Genomic DNA, 17,649 nt, shown 5'->3' with positions numbered 1-17,649 from the left:
GGTGTTGGAGGGTGGGGGGTTGGGGATGGAAAGAGAGAAACACCAAAAGGAAAAAAAAGAAAACTCTCAACTGTCAGTATTTATAAAGCAAAATTGCCAAAATATATCACTGTTCCTGCACTGCCACTGGGTCAAAATCCTGGAACTCCCTTCCTAACAGCACTGTGGGTGTACCTACCCCCCAAGGACTGCAACGGATCAAGAAGGCACCTCATCACCACCTTCTCAAGGGCAATTAGGGATGGGCAATAAATGCGACACCCACATCCCCTGAACAAATAAAAACGAATTACCTGGTCTCCCTCCATCCCATAACAAGGTTCATCTTGGTAGCGAGGGTGGGTGGGGGTTGTCATGGGAATTAAAGCCCCTTTCACATCCTTAAGACACTCTATAAGTGCTAAACAGCCAAAGAAAATTGCTCTTGAATTGTCACTTATGTATACAATGTCACAGAGAACTTGCTGTTTGTGAGAACTTTTGTGTGTGCAATACATAAGATTAGAGAGAGGTTACGAGACAGAAACTGGCCATACAACTTCTGCAACTTATATAGCACCTTTAACGTAATAAAATGTCCCAAGGCGCTACACAGGAGCATTATTTTAAAAAATGACAGTGAGCCACAAAAGGAGATATTAGGTCAGATGACCAAAAGCTTGGTTGAAGAGGTAGGTTTTAGGGAACATTTTAAAAATGAGGAAAGCGAGGTAGAGAGGTGTAGGGAGGGTATTCCAGAGCTTGGGGCCTAGGCAATTGAAGGTGAGGCCACCAATGGTGGAGAGACTAAATGGGGATGCACATGAGGCCAGTATTAGAGGAGTGCAGATATCAGAGGGTTGTGGGGCTGGAGGAGATGAGAGTGAATGAGCAGGCTGTTTTACATCTCTGCCATTGAAATTAATGGAATGTAAAACAAGCTGCCTCTAGGGATATATGTTGACCAGGATGTCTGAGGAATGCCCCTGCTCTTCAACAAACACCACACACCAGAGAGAAAGAGAGAGAGACTGGAGTGCATTTTACATACTGGCAACACACTGGATTAAGATAAATGATACCAGATTAACCAGCTTGGTACAGGACAAACTCTACAAGCTATTTTAAAGGCAATGTGAGCTTCTGTTATTCTAAAAAGTGTCAATAAAAAAGGTTACATTAACAAAATAACTCAGTCAGTACTTTCCTGGCACACCAGTGGTTATTGCTTCTCTGAACTTTCCTTGTTTGTTGCTCCCAATTCCCAATATGAGGCTGGATTTTCTCTCCGGGGCAGCAAAGAAAGGTCGGGACCATTTCCAGGTCCTGAACCCGATCTAGGTATGGGGGGGAGGGGGGGTGCGGCGGGTGTGGAGACAACAACAAAGTCACTTAGTGGAATTTTCACAGGGACGCCACTTTAATTGACATGGAAACAGGGTTTCTGTCCAATTAAGGATGGCAGGCAAGCTCTCAAAAGCTGGAGGGCCAACCAGAGCACAACAATTTCGAGAAGCAGTCTGCACTGGAGAGTAAGCAAGCGAGAGGGTGCTTCAATCTTTAAAAAAAAGTACATTCAGCAGCCAGGCCACCACTGTGGTGGTGGTGGTGGGGGGAGCCCTTATTCAGGCTGCTCCCACATCCAGACAGGCAGGGATTGCCTTTAGACCTGCCAGGAGCGCTGCCCACTCCCAATCTGCTGCCTCCAGGCACCTAAACTGGCCCCAGCTGGTGAGGGAACCTGGAGGCCGACTGGAGAATTACAGTTGCCTTCCATTTGGCTCTTAATGAGACTGACCAGCTATCTGCCACGTATGAGCAGGTAGTCCAGCTGGCTCCAATCCCACCTCCGCAAAAATGGCCTGGAGCCAGGATGGAGCCCAGGAACCAGCCCCGCCCACTTCCAGTCCCAGCCCGAGTAGAGGCTGAAAATCCAACACTTGGGTGTCTTACACCCTCTTCTAAATCCTCACAGTGGCCAACTCTAATTGCTTCTCATGGAGCTCCTTGCCTCCCTCAGTTCTTTTCTTTCTCTTTTATTTTCTATTGTAACCACATGTCTCTGCTTCCCCAATCCGCACCTTCACATATATTGAGTTTTGTTTTTCTTCAACAGCAGTAGGCCATTCAGCCCTTCTATTAGATTATGGTTGATCTATATATTAATTCCATCTACCCACCATGGTTCTGTAGCCCTCAATACCTTTGCCTAACAAAATTCTTAACTATTCCATAATTCTCACCTTAAGTGACTTTTAACCGGGGGCCAGGAAATGGAAACATGTTGGCTGGAGTTTCTACTCTCAAGAATTAAGGCATATTATTAGTTTAAGAAGAAATCTACTCTGCATCTGTATGGCCTATCCTTAAATGTAGTAGGAGCTGAGTGTCCAGAAAAAAATGTTACTTTCCCAGGCAGACATCCTGTACTTCGAATACAAGAGATCACCTCCCAAAAGTAGTAAAATTAAAACTCTAAGGTAGATTCACAGAAATTTGGCTTTTATTATATTCTTTGCTTTCCTGATCATACCCAGCTCTCCCACCCTGAATGTCTAGATGTTTTTAAAATGGGACAATTTAAATTGAGTGTCATTTTGAACTCAGTATTATTGAAATACTAATATTGAAGTACTGAAGCTAAGCTTGTTCAAAGTCCTCAAGATTTAGACATTGCCCACGGCACCGATTATTGTCAATTTGTAATACTTAGCAAAAGATGTTCACAGAAAACATCTAGAAAGATGTACTGACTTGATTATCCAGAGAGTTAGTGGGTCCCCACAAATCTTATACAATCCAGTTAAAATAACTTGATCATGACAAGGCAGGTCTAAGAATATGGTGGGGATGTGGTAAGAATATGGAATTAGTGTAGGATTAGTATAAATGGGTGGTTGATGGTCGGCACAGACTCAGTGGGCTGAAGGGCCTGTTTCAGTGCTGTATCTCTAAACTAAACTAAATATGAACGTTTTACAAACAATAGGAATTTATCAGACGAAACACACCCATCCCTTTCGAAAGGAGGAAATTCAGAAAATTAATTCTGGGTCTTTTAGAGCTACTTAGAAGAGTGATGCACACTGACAATCTCTCTAACTGAGCAAGGACACATCTAAGAAACTTGGCAGTTTCCTAAACGCTTTGACTCATTGCGATCATCTGAGTAGTGAGCACAAGATAAAAGGAACACTGTTAATTATTGCAGTAAAAGTTCCTTCTAGAATTGCTTTGTCGTTTTGCAGTATCATATAGAGCAGGAACATTATCCACTTTCAAATTTATTAAATTAAACACCTGAATGGCTCATCTCATAAAAATGACTTTTAAAGTAGGTTTAGATACAAAAATAGTTCAGAGACCACTGTAATAGCATTGGGGACTGTTGGAAAAGGTCAATCAACCTTCTATGTGCTTCTGTACAATAATTCCTCCGGTGCACTTTTCACTACTTTTCTTCCCCTTATGGTAAATCACAGTTTGCTACTAATATTTAGGACCTTTTAGAAAATGCTGTTCGTTGAACCCTCTTTTAGATGATGATGCATTGAAGTTTTACTATAAATTACCTACCATTTTCACCATTTCCTTTTTACATAGCATTCACAGCACAAACAGGCCATTCGGCCCAACTGGTCTATGCTGGTACTTATGCTCCACACTAGCCTGGTGCTGTTTATGTCACATACTTAACCCCGAGACAACCCTACTGTAAATGAAAATTCGCAATTAAATTTGAGGTAGCATGTGAAAATAAATGTGGTACAATGTTCGAGCCTCCTGTTCATTTGCTTAAGAAAAAAAAAATGCTTTGAGCAATTTACAGAAAACCATAATAGGTTAGAACCTTTTAATGATACCCAAAAGGATTCACTGGCAAGCAACTCCTGTAGATGCAAAATGCACCTGCTTCCTAACAGTTTGCTCACTGTTTACTGTGACAGTCTGGAACTTAGAGACACTTACCAGCAAGATATTGGCAAGATCACTTAGGATACCATCTTTCCTCACATACAAGGCTTTCCAGGAATCCCACAACTTTCCTTTCAGTTGAGATGCAAAATGGCCCAGGGAGATGGGAAGATTCATGGACCATAGCTGGCTGTAGACCTTTTGTACAGTCTTGAAAGTTTGCTGCTTCTTCATCTGCACAACATTTGATACTTCATTCAGGTTGGCAGCAATATCACTGAAGATTGTCTGAAAGTTCTTGTGCAGACCAGGAACTGCAGGCTGCACAACAAAAGAAGTTACATATAGTCATTTTCTTTTATAATTAAAGTTACCTAATCATCTGAAATCGCTACCCAATTTACCTGGATTAGCCAAAACCAGGCAATGCTTTTCTTCCTCAATCATCTCCTGACTCTTGCTCAGATAGTTTCACAAGCATCTTCTGGCTACCATGCTCAAGTGAGATGCCAGTGAAGTGTTTGCAAGCAGGGTAACTCCAAGATACATCTCAGTTGAGCTCATTGTGACTTAATCTGACTTTCATACATGCAGAATTTCCAAACAAGAATTTGGTCCATCAATGGGAATCCTGCCATGTCCAGTTTACTGTGGGCAACTGTAGTTTCTCTTCTCTTACCTGCCTCATCTGGAACCAGAAATGAAATCTGGTCTATGTGGATTTATACCACATTAAACTGCATTTTCCCCATTGGACTTTCAATGCAAACAGACAAATTTTGATTCAGCTTAAAAAGCAGATACTAGCATATCAGTCAAATATGCCATTATACCATTGATCACAAACTGGTCAACATTTTACCATCCCAAAACACTTGCGTATTTTGCAAACTCCCAGAAGCAGTTTTATTTGACTGTTTGAACTTACAGCAGTTTGAAACAAATGTGACAATCTGTCAATGGACATCACCAAATAAATTTTAGTTTTACTATTTTTGGGAGGCACTCTCATTTTCAAAATAAAGGATGTCTGTCTGGGAAACGAGCACATCAAGTAATTCTGGTTTTGAGTAATCTTGCATATTGAAAAAACATTTCCACCCCACCCCGAGTACCTAAAGCTCCTTTGATTAAAAAAGCTGCAGTTCCAACCTCCTTGAGACATTTCCCTTGTTGCTACAACTTTATGCAAATATATATCAATTCTTGTGGGGTCAGGGAAGAAGGAAATTGTCTTCAAGTACATTGCATGTAATCTCAAGGCTTCAGCGCAGGAATGGGGCGGGGACGGTGGTCGTGGTGGGGGTACAAAGAGCACTTGGAGAATGCCTAGCAAAGAAAAAAATCAAGCATCGATATAAAAAAATGTCGAAAAAAGGAACACACATTTTTATGCAATGCAGTCACTTAGATCCTTTTCATGGGTTGGCTTACTGCACTTTCCCTTGTTGTAAAATTAAAGCGATATTAAATAAAGGCAAATGTTTGAATACACAAAAGGAACGTTCGATCACTGACAGAAAGAAAAAAGCCAGATGTTTTGTCAGTACATGTATTTTTGGGTAAGCCTCCACTGAACATTTTCCTTCTTTCTGCTAGGTAACTTAGGATGTGTTTCCATCAGTACTTCAATCAACATGACAGATGCCTCTTTGCACTGACAAGAAGTTGCAATCAAGAAGTATTTAAATACAAATGATTTTCTTGGAAGAGACACTTATTTGGTGACCTGCAAGGTCTATTTTGAAGTCATCTTTAGTGGTCTAAGGGTCAATTATGCGTCTGGCAAGAAATGCAAGCTGAACACCTGAAAATTGCAGGCACACCCCCGCAAATTCCTATCCATTACTTTTAATATAAAGAACCTTTGGGAGCAATCCACAATTTCTGACAGGAAAGGTTCTGTGCTGGGACTTGCATATATAAATTTAGCCCTCCTGAGCTCTAGCTTTATGGTCAAAGTTACCTCCATAATTCCACCCTCCTTTTGCTCTCCTTCCATGTTATTAGTATGCCAGCTTAACACCCATCTGTTGATTAGATCCTGCATCTTCAAATTGCTGCTGGCAATATTCAGCTTTTCCTTGGCCAAAGTTCTCTGAAAAAAAAAAGATTAAAGGATCCTCATTTATAGTTTTGTTCAATTTGCTTTCAAAAGGAAAGATCCTTTTCCTCCAAATAAACATTAGGAAGACTGAAGCCATTTTCATTGCCCCCACCCCCCCACCCCCCAACACAAACTCCGTTCCCTAACCACTGATTCCATCCCCTTGCCTGGCCATCATTGCAGGCTGAATCAGACCAATCTCAACCTTGGCATCCTATTTGATCTTGATCTTAGCTTCTGACCCCATCTCCTCTCCAACACAAAGGCTACCCACTTCCACCTGCATAACATTGCCCTTCTCCGCCCCTGCCTCAACCCATCTGCTGCTGAAACCCTAATCTATGCTTTTCCTACACTTTTCAGACCAGCCTCCCACCTTCCACCCTTCATAAACTGAAGCTCATTCAAAACACTGCTTGCCACCTTGTCCATGTGCTCAGACCTACACTGGCTCCAGGTTCAGTTATAAAATTCTCATCCTTGTGCTCAAATCCCTCTATCACTCCTCCTCATCTCTGCAACCCCTTCCTTTGTCCCACCTGTGGTGGCCCTGGCTTCAACAATCGAGGCCCCACACGCTGGAATTCCCTCCTCAAACATCTCTGCCTCTCCAACTCTTTCTCCTTCAAGATGCTCCTGAAAAACCATTTTGATCAAGCTTTTAGTCACTGTTGTAACATATCTTTCTTTGGTTCTGATTACACTCCTGTGAAGCAGCTTGGAGATTCTACTATGTTAAAGGTGCTATAAAAGCTGTTGTTTATGATTTTAATAAACTGCAAGGATTACCTTTTAACTAATGAGCCCTTTGTAGATTGGTAGCAATGTGTAGCATATTCAGAATTTAAGAGTAAAAACCAACTGCAAGGTACATTTCCTTTTCTTTTCCCAAAATCCTACTGAACAGGGAAACAGTTAGCTTTTTGAGGGATAACTAATAGCGTATGGGACCTGGTGACAGCAAAGTGCTTTAGGACAAAGATGGTGGTTAGTTTCTAATCTCAACGGGTGGTGGTGATGGTTACAGGAGGAAGGGTGTTTCATCGAGAAATCTTAAATCGTTGAGCCCAATTTTCAAATTTAAACAGAACCCTGCTGCTTTCCTCCACATGTCCTGCTTGCAGGTTAGCTTCAGTGCAGGCAAGTGACTGGATTTGTTTTAATTGCTCCCTAACTTGATTTTCATCAAGTGGGGGTGTTAAAATGGGGATCTGTATGAAGTCAAAGGGAAAACAGAATTCCTGAACTGTCCAAGTCAAATGCTATGGATTGATTGGTTAATTGTAAAGTGGGATCAGGGCACGCAAAGCTACTGCCATTCAAGTTAATGGCTCATACGAAAGGCAATATTCCGAACAACTTTTAAACATGACCCAAATATAAGCAAATCTGCAGTGGAAATCCACAGTGAACAAATCACCTTCCCAAGACGGGATATAATTTCCAGCAGAACTGTCCAACACACAACAAAAAATTGGTCTGTGCTCAAAAACCGCTTCAAGATCAGCAAGTCCAAATGATCAGCTACATGATCCTTGATAAGGTGGTGTTGCCAGAGGCAGGAGATACTACACATAGAATTCACCATAGGTGAGGTGAAGACTGAAAACAGGTTCAATCCCCACTCCAAAAGTTTCTGGTCACAGCTTCGTCAACCGAAGACCTAAGACCTAAGAAGGGCAGCAGGGATAAGCCAGGGAACTACAGGCCGGTGAGCCTTACATCAGTGGTGGGAAAGTTATTGGAAGGGATTCTGAGAGACACGATTTATATGCATTTGGAAAGGCATGGTCTGATTAGGGATAGTCAGCATGGCTTTGTGCGTGGAAAATCATGTCTCACGAATTTGATTGAGTTTTTCGAGGAGGTGACCAAGAGGATTGACGAGGGCAGGGCGATGGACGTTGTCTACATGGACTTTAGCAAGGCCTTTGACAATGTCCCGCATGGTAGGCTGGTTCAGAAGGTTCAAACACATGGGATCCAGGGTGAGCTAGCAAATTGGATACAAAATTGGCTTGGTGATAGGAGGCAGAGGGTGGTAGTGGAGGGTTGTTTTTCAGATTGGAGGCCGGTGACCAGTGGTGTGCCGCAGGGATCAGCGCTGGGCCCTCTGTTGTTTGTCATATATATTAATGACTTGGATGTGAATGTAGGGGGCATGAGTAGTAAGTTTGCAGATGACACCAAAATTGGTGGTATAGTGGACAGTGAAGAAGGTTGTCTAAGGTTACAACAGGATATAGCTAAACTGGGAAAGTGGGCAAGGGGTTGGCAAATGGAATTTAACGCAGACAAGTGTGAAGTGATGCATTTTGGGAAGTTAAACCAGGGCAGGACATATACAGTGAATGGCAGGGCCCTGGGGAGTATTGTTGAGCAGAGAGACCTTGGGGTGGAGGTACATAGTTCCCTGAAAGTGGCAACACAGGTAGACAGGGTGGTGAAGAAGGCGTATGGTATGCTTGCCTTCATCGGCCGAGGCATTGAGTACAAGAGTTGGGACGTCATGTTACAGTTGTACATAACGTTGGTTAGGCCGCATTTGGAGTACTGTGTGCAGTTCTGGTTGCCACATTACAGGAAAGATGTGATTAAGCTGGAGAGGGTGCAGAAAAGATTCACAAGGATGTTGCCTGGTTTGGAGGGGTGGAGTTATAAAGAGAGATTGGATCGGCTGGGTCTGTTTTCCCTGGAGGAGGCTGTGAGGGGACATGATAGAGGTATATAAAATTATGAGAGGCATAGATAGGGTAAATAGCCAGAGTCTGTTTCCCATGGTAGGGGTGACTAAAACTAGAGGGCATAGATTTAAGGTGAGAGAGAGGAGGTTTAAAGGAGATCAAAGGGGTACATTTTTCACACAAAGAATAGTGGGTATCTGGAATGAGCTGCCTGAGGAGGTGGTGGAGGCAGGAACAGTAGCAACATTTAAGAGACATCTGGACAGGTACTTGAATGCGAAAGGCATAGAGGGATATGGAATTAATGCAGGCAGGTGGGATTAGTATAGATAGGCATTATGGTCGGCATGGACGCGTTGGACCGAAGGGCCTGTTTCTGTGCTGTACGACTTTATGACTCTATGAATGTTCCAAGAGGGAGAAAGAAGTAGATGGAATTCACTGATCTCAGATTTCTCTCTCTTCCCTCCCCCACCAGCTGGAAGCATATCTCTGGAGACTCGACTTGTGTGTCTTTACTCTGCTGGACAGGAAGCCAAAAGACTTTATAAATCTCTGTACAGATTTCTTAGTTTGCGTCTGTTTATTTTAATCTTCAAAGGCAGTCTGTGCCAACAAGCCAAATCATATGACAGATGTTTTTTACGTTTTTGAAAAGCACAAAAAAGGGGGAAAAAAGTCAGGGATGCACCAAGTTGGGGTTCCCTCAAAGAATACTTTACAATAATCATGGGATTAATGATGTAATTAAATAGATGGAACTGTAATAAGATGAGTTAGTTTTGTTATAAAAGCTTGACTGCAAGATCAATCTATCATGACCATTGTATTCAATTGCTGCTATGAAGCATTATTGGCAAGATTTATAAGCTGAGGGATGCTGCAATTGACCAACTCTTATTCTTTGCATTAAAAGACATGCCTTTTTTATCCACCTCAGTTTGGTAATTAGGATAAGTTGGCATAATTTTACACATAAGCAAAGATTAGGCTGACTGAAGGATAGAAGTTAATAATCTGGTAGCACTGGAAATTCATAGGACTACTCAGCTGCATCCTGAATTTCAAACACCATGGCCTTGGATTGTCAGGCTCTCCTGATCTCCATCCGTAGCTTCAGCAGATGATCAGTGGAACCTCTGGAGAAATGGTGTCAACAGCCATTAATGCCATTTTTCACTTATTCCACCCCATCCACACCCCCACACTAGAGAAATTCTGGGCATCACAGAATTGCAACACGGCAGCCAATCCCTTTGAAAGCAATTGGACTTTGATTAAGCCAATGTTCAGGCAAGTAAAACAATCTTTTGCTGAAATTTCCTCGTAGAACCGTTGCAAGGCTTTCAAATTTTGCACAACTGCATTGTTAGTTTTGAGTTACTACTTTGAAATGGTACAGTTCCTTGTGTTTTGTTAATAGAAGGACTGAAAACACCAACCTACACTCAAATCACTCCCCTATAAGAAAGGAGTACAAACATCAGTTTACTGCAATAAGCAGGCATCTTCATTACGAATCTCTCTTATATGTGCATCCAATACAAATTGACAATTGAAATGCTCTCTCCCAGTGCGCACACTACATCTGTTCAGTTTTTTTTCTTGGTTCAAACAGTCACATTATATGGTCCTGAGACCCCATTTGCTTGCACGGATTTTCTGTGAGCAAAGCTCTGACCCTTCAATGTCTAAGCAAATATCTAGTGCTTTAATTCTGTTATGGAGTGGAGGACACTGATTTGTCTTGCCTATGTTGCATTCCCAATCTCAGTGGAGCAGAGGGTTTTGGAGAAAAGGTGGAGGGAAAAAAAAGGAAAAACAGATAGATTAGTTTACCACTGCATTGACCACTCTCCCATGAAGCACATGACCTGGTGAGACCCAAAAAGGAGAGAATTGGTTAGAAACATAAATTGAAAATGTCCATGCTCGGTCCTTGCAGACAGCAACATTCACGTCAAAACAAGTTCACAGTTAGCATGGCTGTTACTTCTACTATTCCACAAGTACTTACAGGAATCCCTTTTGTTCAATAAGGGATCCAGACCATGCACCTACTACATTCAAATGCCTGATCTAGTCCCTTGCCACCCTGTCACAATCTTGGAATCTTGCTGTCAGATTGCTGGTTTGTTTTGATAATTTTAACTCAGTACATAACGCTTGCCTTGGAGGATGGGGTGGGGACTTTAGAGGAAAAAGTGGCAGGAGGAAAAGCAGCTCCACATCTCCAATAAATCAGGACACACGCTAGATTTGTTTTACCTATCCAAAAATCAATGCAACATTTTAAACCCAAATTTCTCTTTGCCCTTTCTTTTTTTCCTGGTCTCCTTTCCAAAAATGTTTTGGGCACAGATTTCTATTCAGGCAATAATAAAAGTTATACTTTACAATATAATCAAAAATATTTCAAATTCTTGAGCCCAGATTTTAACTCCTGAGAATCCTTAGCATGGGCCCTTATCAGTCTCCCACCTGAACCCAGCAGTAAGTGTCTGCTGGCTTGTGGTGGGAGGGGAGCAGGATTTTGGGTGGCAGGAGGCCACAATTGGGAACCTAAGAGAAGGATCCTTGCACTCAGATAAGTGCTTATGAGGGGGTCAGGAAGGAAGTCAGGTGGATAGGGAGATGCAGGGCTTCCTTGCGGGGTACAAAACCCTGCTTCTCCTGACCCATAAGTAAAACAAACAAAAAAAAAGGAAACGTTATTTAATTTTCTGGACCTCTTCTGGTGCTGGATCTACTTGGTGCCAGATTGGCCTGGCTTAGAAGCGAGCACACAGTTACCTTGTCCAGGCCTCGAGTTAAAATTGCAGTCAGGCCCAGATGTCAGGGGAACCTGATGAGCAGCTTTAAAGAAAAGAACTTGCTGCCTACCTTGCCTGCTCAAAATAGCAGGTTAAAATTACAAGCCACAGGAAGGCAGCGGGATTGATGGTGGACGGGATTGGTGAGAGCAAGATGCTTTGGCCATTTTAATTTCCCACCTACCCAGTTTTTGTCAAGCGGGCAGGGTTAAAATTGGCCCGACCATTGCATAAATGCACCAGTAGAGATTAGGTAGGTTCAATGTTCAAAGGCTTGACAAGGCAGATGCTGAGAGGTTGTTTTCCCTGGCTGGATAGTCTAGGACTAGGGGGGGCATAGTCTCAAGATAAGGGTGCAATCATTTAAGACTGAGATAAGGAGGTATTTATTCACTCAGAGGGTTGTATATTTTGAAATTCTCTAACCCAGAGAGCTGTGGATGCTCAGTCATTGGGTATATTCAAGGCCGAGATAGATACATTTTTGGATTCTAGGAGAAATCGAGGGAGATAGGAAAAATTGGACAATAAGGTGGAGTTGGAAGTCAAAGATCAGCTATGATCTTATTGAATGGCAGAGCAGGCTTGAGAGGCTGTATGGTCTAATCCTGTTCCTACATCTTAAGTTTTTCTATGAAGAGTTGCATCCCTCGTTTTAAATTGAAAAAAATTGATTAAATTATTCTGTAAACTTGTGCACAAGTTTTAGGCATCGACCTTGCCAGGCCCCCTTAGGATCCTGTGCATTTCAATGAGATCACCTCTCATTTTTTCTAAACTCTAGAGACACCCATTCTAGTCAACCTCTCACCATCGGACAACCCTCTCATCCCAGGAATCAATCTCGTGAAATTTCACTGCACCATCTCCAAGACAAGTTTATCCTTCCTTCGGAAAGGGGACCAAAACTATGCAGAGTTTGGTCTCACCAAAGCCCTGTTCAATTATGGTAAGACTTTTGATGAGATGGGCAATATCTTTGTAGGATGAATTACCTTCATTGATATAGGGTCAAAATGACTATAGAGTCGTAGAGAGATACAGTACTGAAACTGGCCCTTCGGCCCACCGAGTTTGTGCTGACCAACAACCACCCATTTATACTAATCCTATATTAATCCCATATTCCCTACCACATCCCCACCATTCTCCTACCTACACTAGGGGCAATTTACAATGGCCAATTTACCTATCAACCTACAAGTCTTTGGCTGTGGGAGGAAACTGGAGCACCCGGCGGAAACCCACGCGGTCACAGGGAGAACTTGCAAACTCTGCACAGGCAGTACCCAGAACCGAACACGGGTCGCTGGAGCTGTGAGGCTGCGGTGCTAACCACTGCGCCACCCCTAATATAGCATGAAGTTGTGGACCTATTGTGAGGTTTTGAAGACCATTATGAAACTTTGAATACTTTTGCAATTCATCTACTGGACAAAGCTCCAATTATTATTTAAATGTCTTTATCCAGTCAACTCTAAAGCATCATGCTACCCATGACTCGATATTGTAGGTTTAGGGATTTTATCATGAATGCATGACGCTCTATGGAATTCAGTCTTCATTTTGAGCATCATCTATATTTATTACCAACAGGTAACACTTCAAAAACAAACAAAACAGGGTGTACTTACCACAAAGAAAACGTCTGGTACAAAAGCAACTATTTCTTGCTTTTGCTTTTTAGCATTCTGAATGGACATTACAATATGTTTGTAGGCATGGCTGTACAGTTTAGAGGCCAAAAAGTACACCTGCTTGTAGTTCCTTTGTGGCGGTATGGAAGGGTTGATTGTTTCCTCACTGGGTAAATCCTCATCTACAGTTCCTAAAGGGAAAAAAAAATTAAAAATTCTGAACAACATGAAGCGACAAGTTTTAATAATGTTGTAGTAACACAAGTAGTGGAGAATGGCCAGAATGCAACTCTTCCCCAATTTTGAAACTCCCAAGACAAGACAAAGTATCTACGCTGTAACTGAGAAGAAGCATTCTGAATCCCCTCTTCCTCAAAGCTAAGAGGCTCACAAGATGCAGGTCCCGTTTTGTATTTAAACTTTTACCACCGAGATCACTCAGATCATTCCTTGTTGCATCAATTTTACTGCAACTACAAGCCATTATTACACTGGTTTTGAGACAGAGACAGACAGACTGTTTACTGTAGAGCTGAAACAGACCCAATGGGCCAAATGGCCTTCTGTGGTGTATGTAAAAAGCTGGTAGTTATACACTTACAGAAAGCACCCATTGCTAACCTTTCTAATTGAAAGATCTGCTTAGTCCATAAGTCAAATTGTTTCCCTGTTCACATAGGTCCCATTCTTTCAGTATCCCCACCACCTTCAGTAAATAAGAAGCAACATATGTTCATGTCCTTAAAATAAAAGCAAAATACTGCGGATGCTGGAAATCTGAATTAAAAACAAGAAATGCTGGAACCGCTCAGCAGGTCTGGCAGCATTTGCGGAAAGAGAAGCAGAGTTAACGTTTCGGGTCAGTGACCCTTCATCGATGAGCACTAAAGCTTTTTCAAGCAGACATTTATCTTTAATTCCCAACCAGAACATTTGAATTCTCAATCATTTGAAAATTAATAGCCTGGCTGATTTGCGTTGTGTTGCATGCATATCATACAACAGTTGGAAACATGTCTATGTTGACATATTAAAAAGGCACAAGGAAAGATGACCCTACTTATTTGCCAAACACACAATGTCCTCTCATCTGGAAAAAAAAAATTAAGTCAGTTTGAATGTCTTTACAAACTGGGCAAAAACACGCATTTGTTAAAACAAGTCTGCTTTTCTAAATATACTTTGAAACAGCTTAGTCATTTTGGATTCTAATCAGATAGGAGTAAATGCAGCTCAACCAGATCTTGTTCAGAGGGGAAATTTGTTGCTTCTGAAATGGAGAGTTGTATTGGACAAGTGACGGGATACTAAATGAAAGGGCATGGACCTGAAATGTTAGCTCCATTTCTCTCACCACAGACTCTGCCTGGCCTGCTGAGTGTTTCTGGCATTTTCGGTTTTTATTTCACATTTCCAGTACCTGCAGTACTTGGCTTTTGACCAGATACTTTTTGGGGGAGAAGGAAAGGATGAAAAGCAACATGCAATTATTGGGTCACCCATTTGCTGGTGAAATTAGAGAAGCTCCAAGCCCATATCTGCACGAGATGGGCTGTTGGAAAGCAGTGGCTGTGGACATAGGAGATAAAATGAAAGCCAATGTATTTTTTTTGGTATTCAGACTAGACTGTAAAACAGAGTCTATTGAAAAATGTTGCTTATAACAATGCAGAGTCTAGGTTCTGCAACATAAAGCACAGTAATGAGCACTGTTCGAGGGACTTAGGGCCTTCAAAAGCATGAAAGAACTGGTGGTACATTAAAACGGTTATGATTGCGAAAGTTCAGTCATACCTATGTGGATTTAATTCTTGGAAGGTGTAAGAAGTCTTTGTTAACCTTCCAGGTTAACACAATTTTGAAGATCGGAATGTACTCTTCAACCACTTGAGCAGGAAGGTGATGAATGTGATTTGCAAGCAAATACTCAAAGCAACATGGCCTGGGACATTGCCACTAACTCGACACAAGATCAAATGGAATCACACAGGACAACTGTTACTCCACAATCGTATAGGTTAGACATATGACACTTCTGCTCCCCCCCCTCAAAAAAAGTGCAAATTGACTGGAGCTGTTAAATTCCACAGATCAGACTAGAAATGATATCAAACGCAAATACTGTAGTAAGTGTCCATTTGCATAATTCTCTGGTTTAATGGGAAAAGGCTGGGCTGATTAAAATGCTGACAGGGTGGGGTTAGGTTTACAACTTTCGGAAATCCGACATGTCATTCCCCTCCTCTTTGTTGGCGTGGGGCATCTTGCAGTGAATGTGGTGAATTGAGTTGTTTTGCCTCACCCTTCAGATTGCATTACTTTTGTGCTGCATATCACTGGAAATAAGGATTGACAACAGTGCAGCAAAGTCAATGGGGCATCTGGGACCTCCTGAATGTCAGGTCCAATCGTCTATCTCCTTAACCAATGAAACTTAAGAATAGAGAAAGAGACAAAGCGATCAGAGAAGGTAATAGGGTGAATTAGAGTCAAATTAGATACAGAAAAAAGAGAAAGAGAGGGAAAGCAAAATTGGATTGAGCAGGAGAGAAAAAAAGAAAGGTAAAGAGAAAAACAATTTAAAATTTAATAAACCTCTCAGAAGAACTTACCACCTGCAGGAATGAGACTCCATAGTTTCAGTTGTTCCTGTTCTGAACCTCCAAGATTGAGATCCATGGCAGAAATACCAGCATTAAATGGCTGCAGCAAGATTCATTCATATTTACTGCCAAATCTAACAATTAGTTGGCACGCTCCAGTTTTTATAAGGTCAAACTTGTAATGCGTTATGTTGTCCGATGCAACATAAATGAGATGTGTGGAGTGCAATTCATTGAAGATCTCAAACAGGTTTATTACAGCTCAATGATATACTGTACAGAGCAAACTATTTACAGAACTTTCCTCTAGGTGTTACAGTTGAGGAGTGACTCTAGATTGTCGTCACATGACTGCATCCTGTACTTAGCTCATTAGCATACTAAGATCTTAAAGGGACATCACTCTTAAAGGCAATCATACAACAAAATTGTCCAGCAATTTGTGGTAATACCCATGACATCTCTCTTCCATGCCACAATTTAACTTTTTTTGCAATTAAATGCACTAATAATGACAGCTGCTGTGAATTCAGTTACTTTTCTAGCAGTTTTTGTGCCCTTGTGCTTTACATCAGCTCTAAAAACCATTGTATTGAATATAGTCGTGTATCACTGTAAGACATCACAATTGCCAATTTGATGGATTATTTATAACCTTTAAATGACTGAGCAAACACCTGGAAAAAATACAACAAAATAAACTTCAGAAAGGAACACCTTAGAAAATCTACTTTACACGGAGGGTGGAATTCTCTGCACAAACTGTTAAATCAAAGTCCATAAAATCCCTTTAAAGATTTGGTAGACTGAATTGTTAATTTGTGTTTTTAAGCATTTTGATTCTAAAACCTACTGGAATCTGATATTTATGCAAACATTTATGCAAAGATGACATCCGTATTTGGTATCTACGGATTATCTATATTTTCACTAATTGTCCTCTCCTAACTGCAATCATTTTGACTTTGCTGTGTGCAACATTCTGCTTGGGAAACAATCTGTCTGATGCCTGGTTTGTATTCTTTCTGCTTCCCTCTTTCTATTTGGGTCACCACGTCTTGAGCTGCCCCCGAGCAGATTCTGAGAAGCAGCCTGGATTGGAGAATGTGGAAGGATGCAAATGCACCTATCTATTAGTACAGCTGAAATGTGGGTAGGATGCAGGAGTGCTGTGGTGCTGTGCAAGTCTCTATCTCCACTCTGCTGCAGGCTCATTGGCTGTGAAGGACTTTGGGACAATCTGAGGATGTGAAATGCACCATAATCTTCTGATATCATTCAATCAAACAATCCAAGTACACGTCCTTTAGTTCTTAAAAAGTGAAATCAATGGTTTTATTCTGATTAGTACCATTCCGGGAGCAGCCTCATTGTACCTTCCAAGCAGCCAATACAGTATTCAACACTCTTCCTCTTCTCTGCAATTAAGCCTGGATTTACTAGGCTGTTCCCTACATGAACACAAGCTTTCCCAGGGCCTCAAAACTGTAATCTTTCCCCTCCCTCAGTTTCCCTCCTCATACAATCTACAAACTTTAGGGGTGGGGGAGGGGGGAAATTAAAGCTCTGTCTTATTGAATCACCAAATCCTGATCTGCCTTACTTCCTCTTCAGCTAGTTACTTTTGCACACCATCTACCTTGACCCGTTAGCCAGGTTTAAGACAAGAGCACGGTAAACATTTTTCTTTCAAATCAGCTGACATAGGATCTTAAGGAGGACATAATTTGCACGGCGACAAATGAGGCAGTATAAAGCCCATCTTTTAAGTCACAGCTATCAAGGATCATTCTATAAGCTAGTCTGAACTTCACTGGTTTGTAAGCTTGCAAATCAACCACATTTCAGTGTTGCTGCAGTTAGTGTTCTCTATTTTGGTTTAGCTGAGAGCGATGCCAATATTTTACTGCT

General features: G+C 41.6%; 1 protein-coding gene across 4 annotated transcripts in view; it reads right to left on the bottom strand.

Moving 5' to 3' along the window:
- LOC137352531 (perilipin-2-like) overlaps positions 1-17,649 on the bottom strand; it is a 56,135-nt gene that overhangs the window by 25,801 nt on the left and 12,685 nt on the right. For all 4 annotated transcript variants that reach the window (XM_068018095.1, XM_068018092.1, XM_068018093.1 and 1 more), the window contains exons 6-8: positions 13,133-13,326; positions 5,861-5,992; positions 3,949-4,215 (exon numbers count right to left, since the gene is read on the bottom strand). In XM_068018095.1, coding sequence (XP_067874196.1) covers positions 3,949-4,215; positions 5,861-5,992; positions 13,133-13,326 — 593 coding nt within the window. The remainder of the gene's footprint in view (positions 1-3,948; positions 4,216-5,860; positions 5,993-13,132; positions 13,327-17,649) is intronic.

Source organism: Heterodontus francisci, chromosome 38, assembly GCF_036365525.1.
Source record: "Heterodontus francisci isolate sHetFra1 chromosome 38, sHetFra1.hap1, whole genome shotgun sequence".
Taxonomy (NCBI): domain Eukaryota; kingdom Metazoa; phylum Chordata; class Chondrichthyes; order Heterodontiformes; family Heterodontidae; genus Heterodontus; species Heterodontus francisci.
This window is presented reverse-complemented; position numbering and strand designations above follow the sequence as displayed.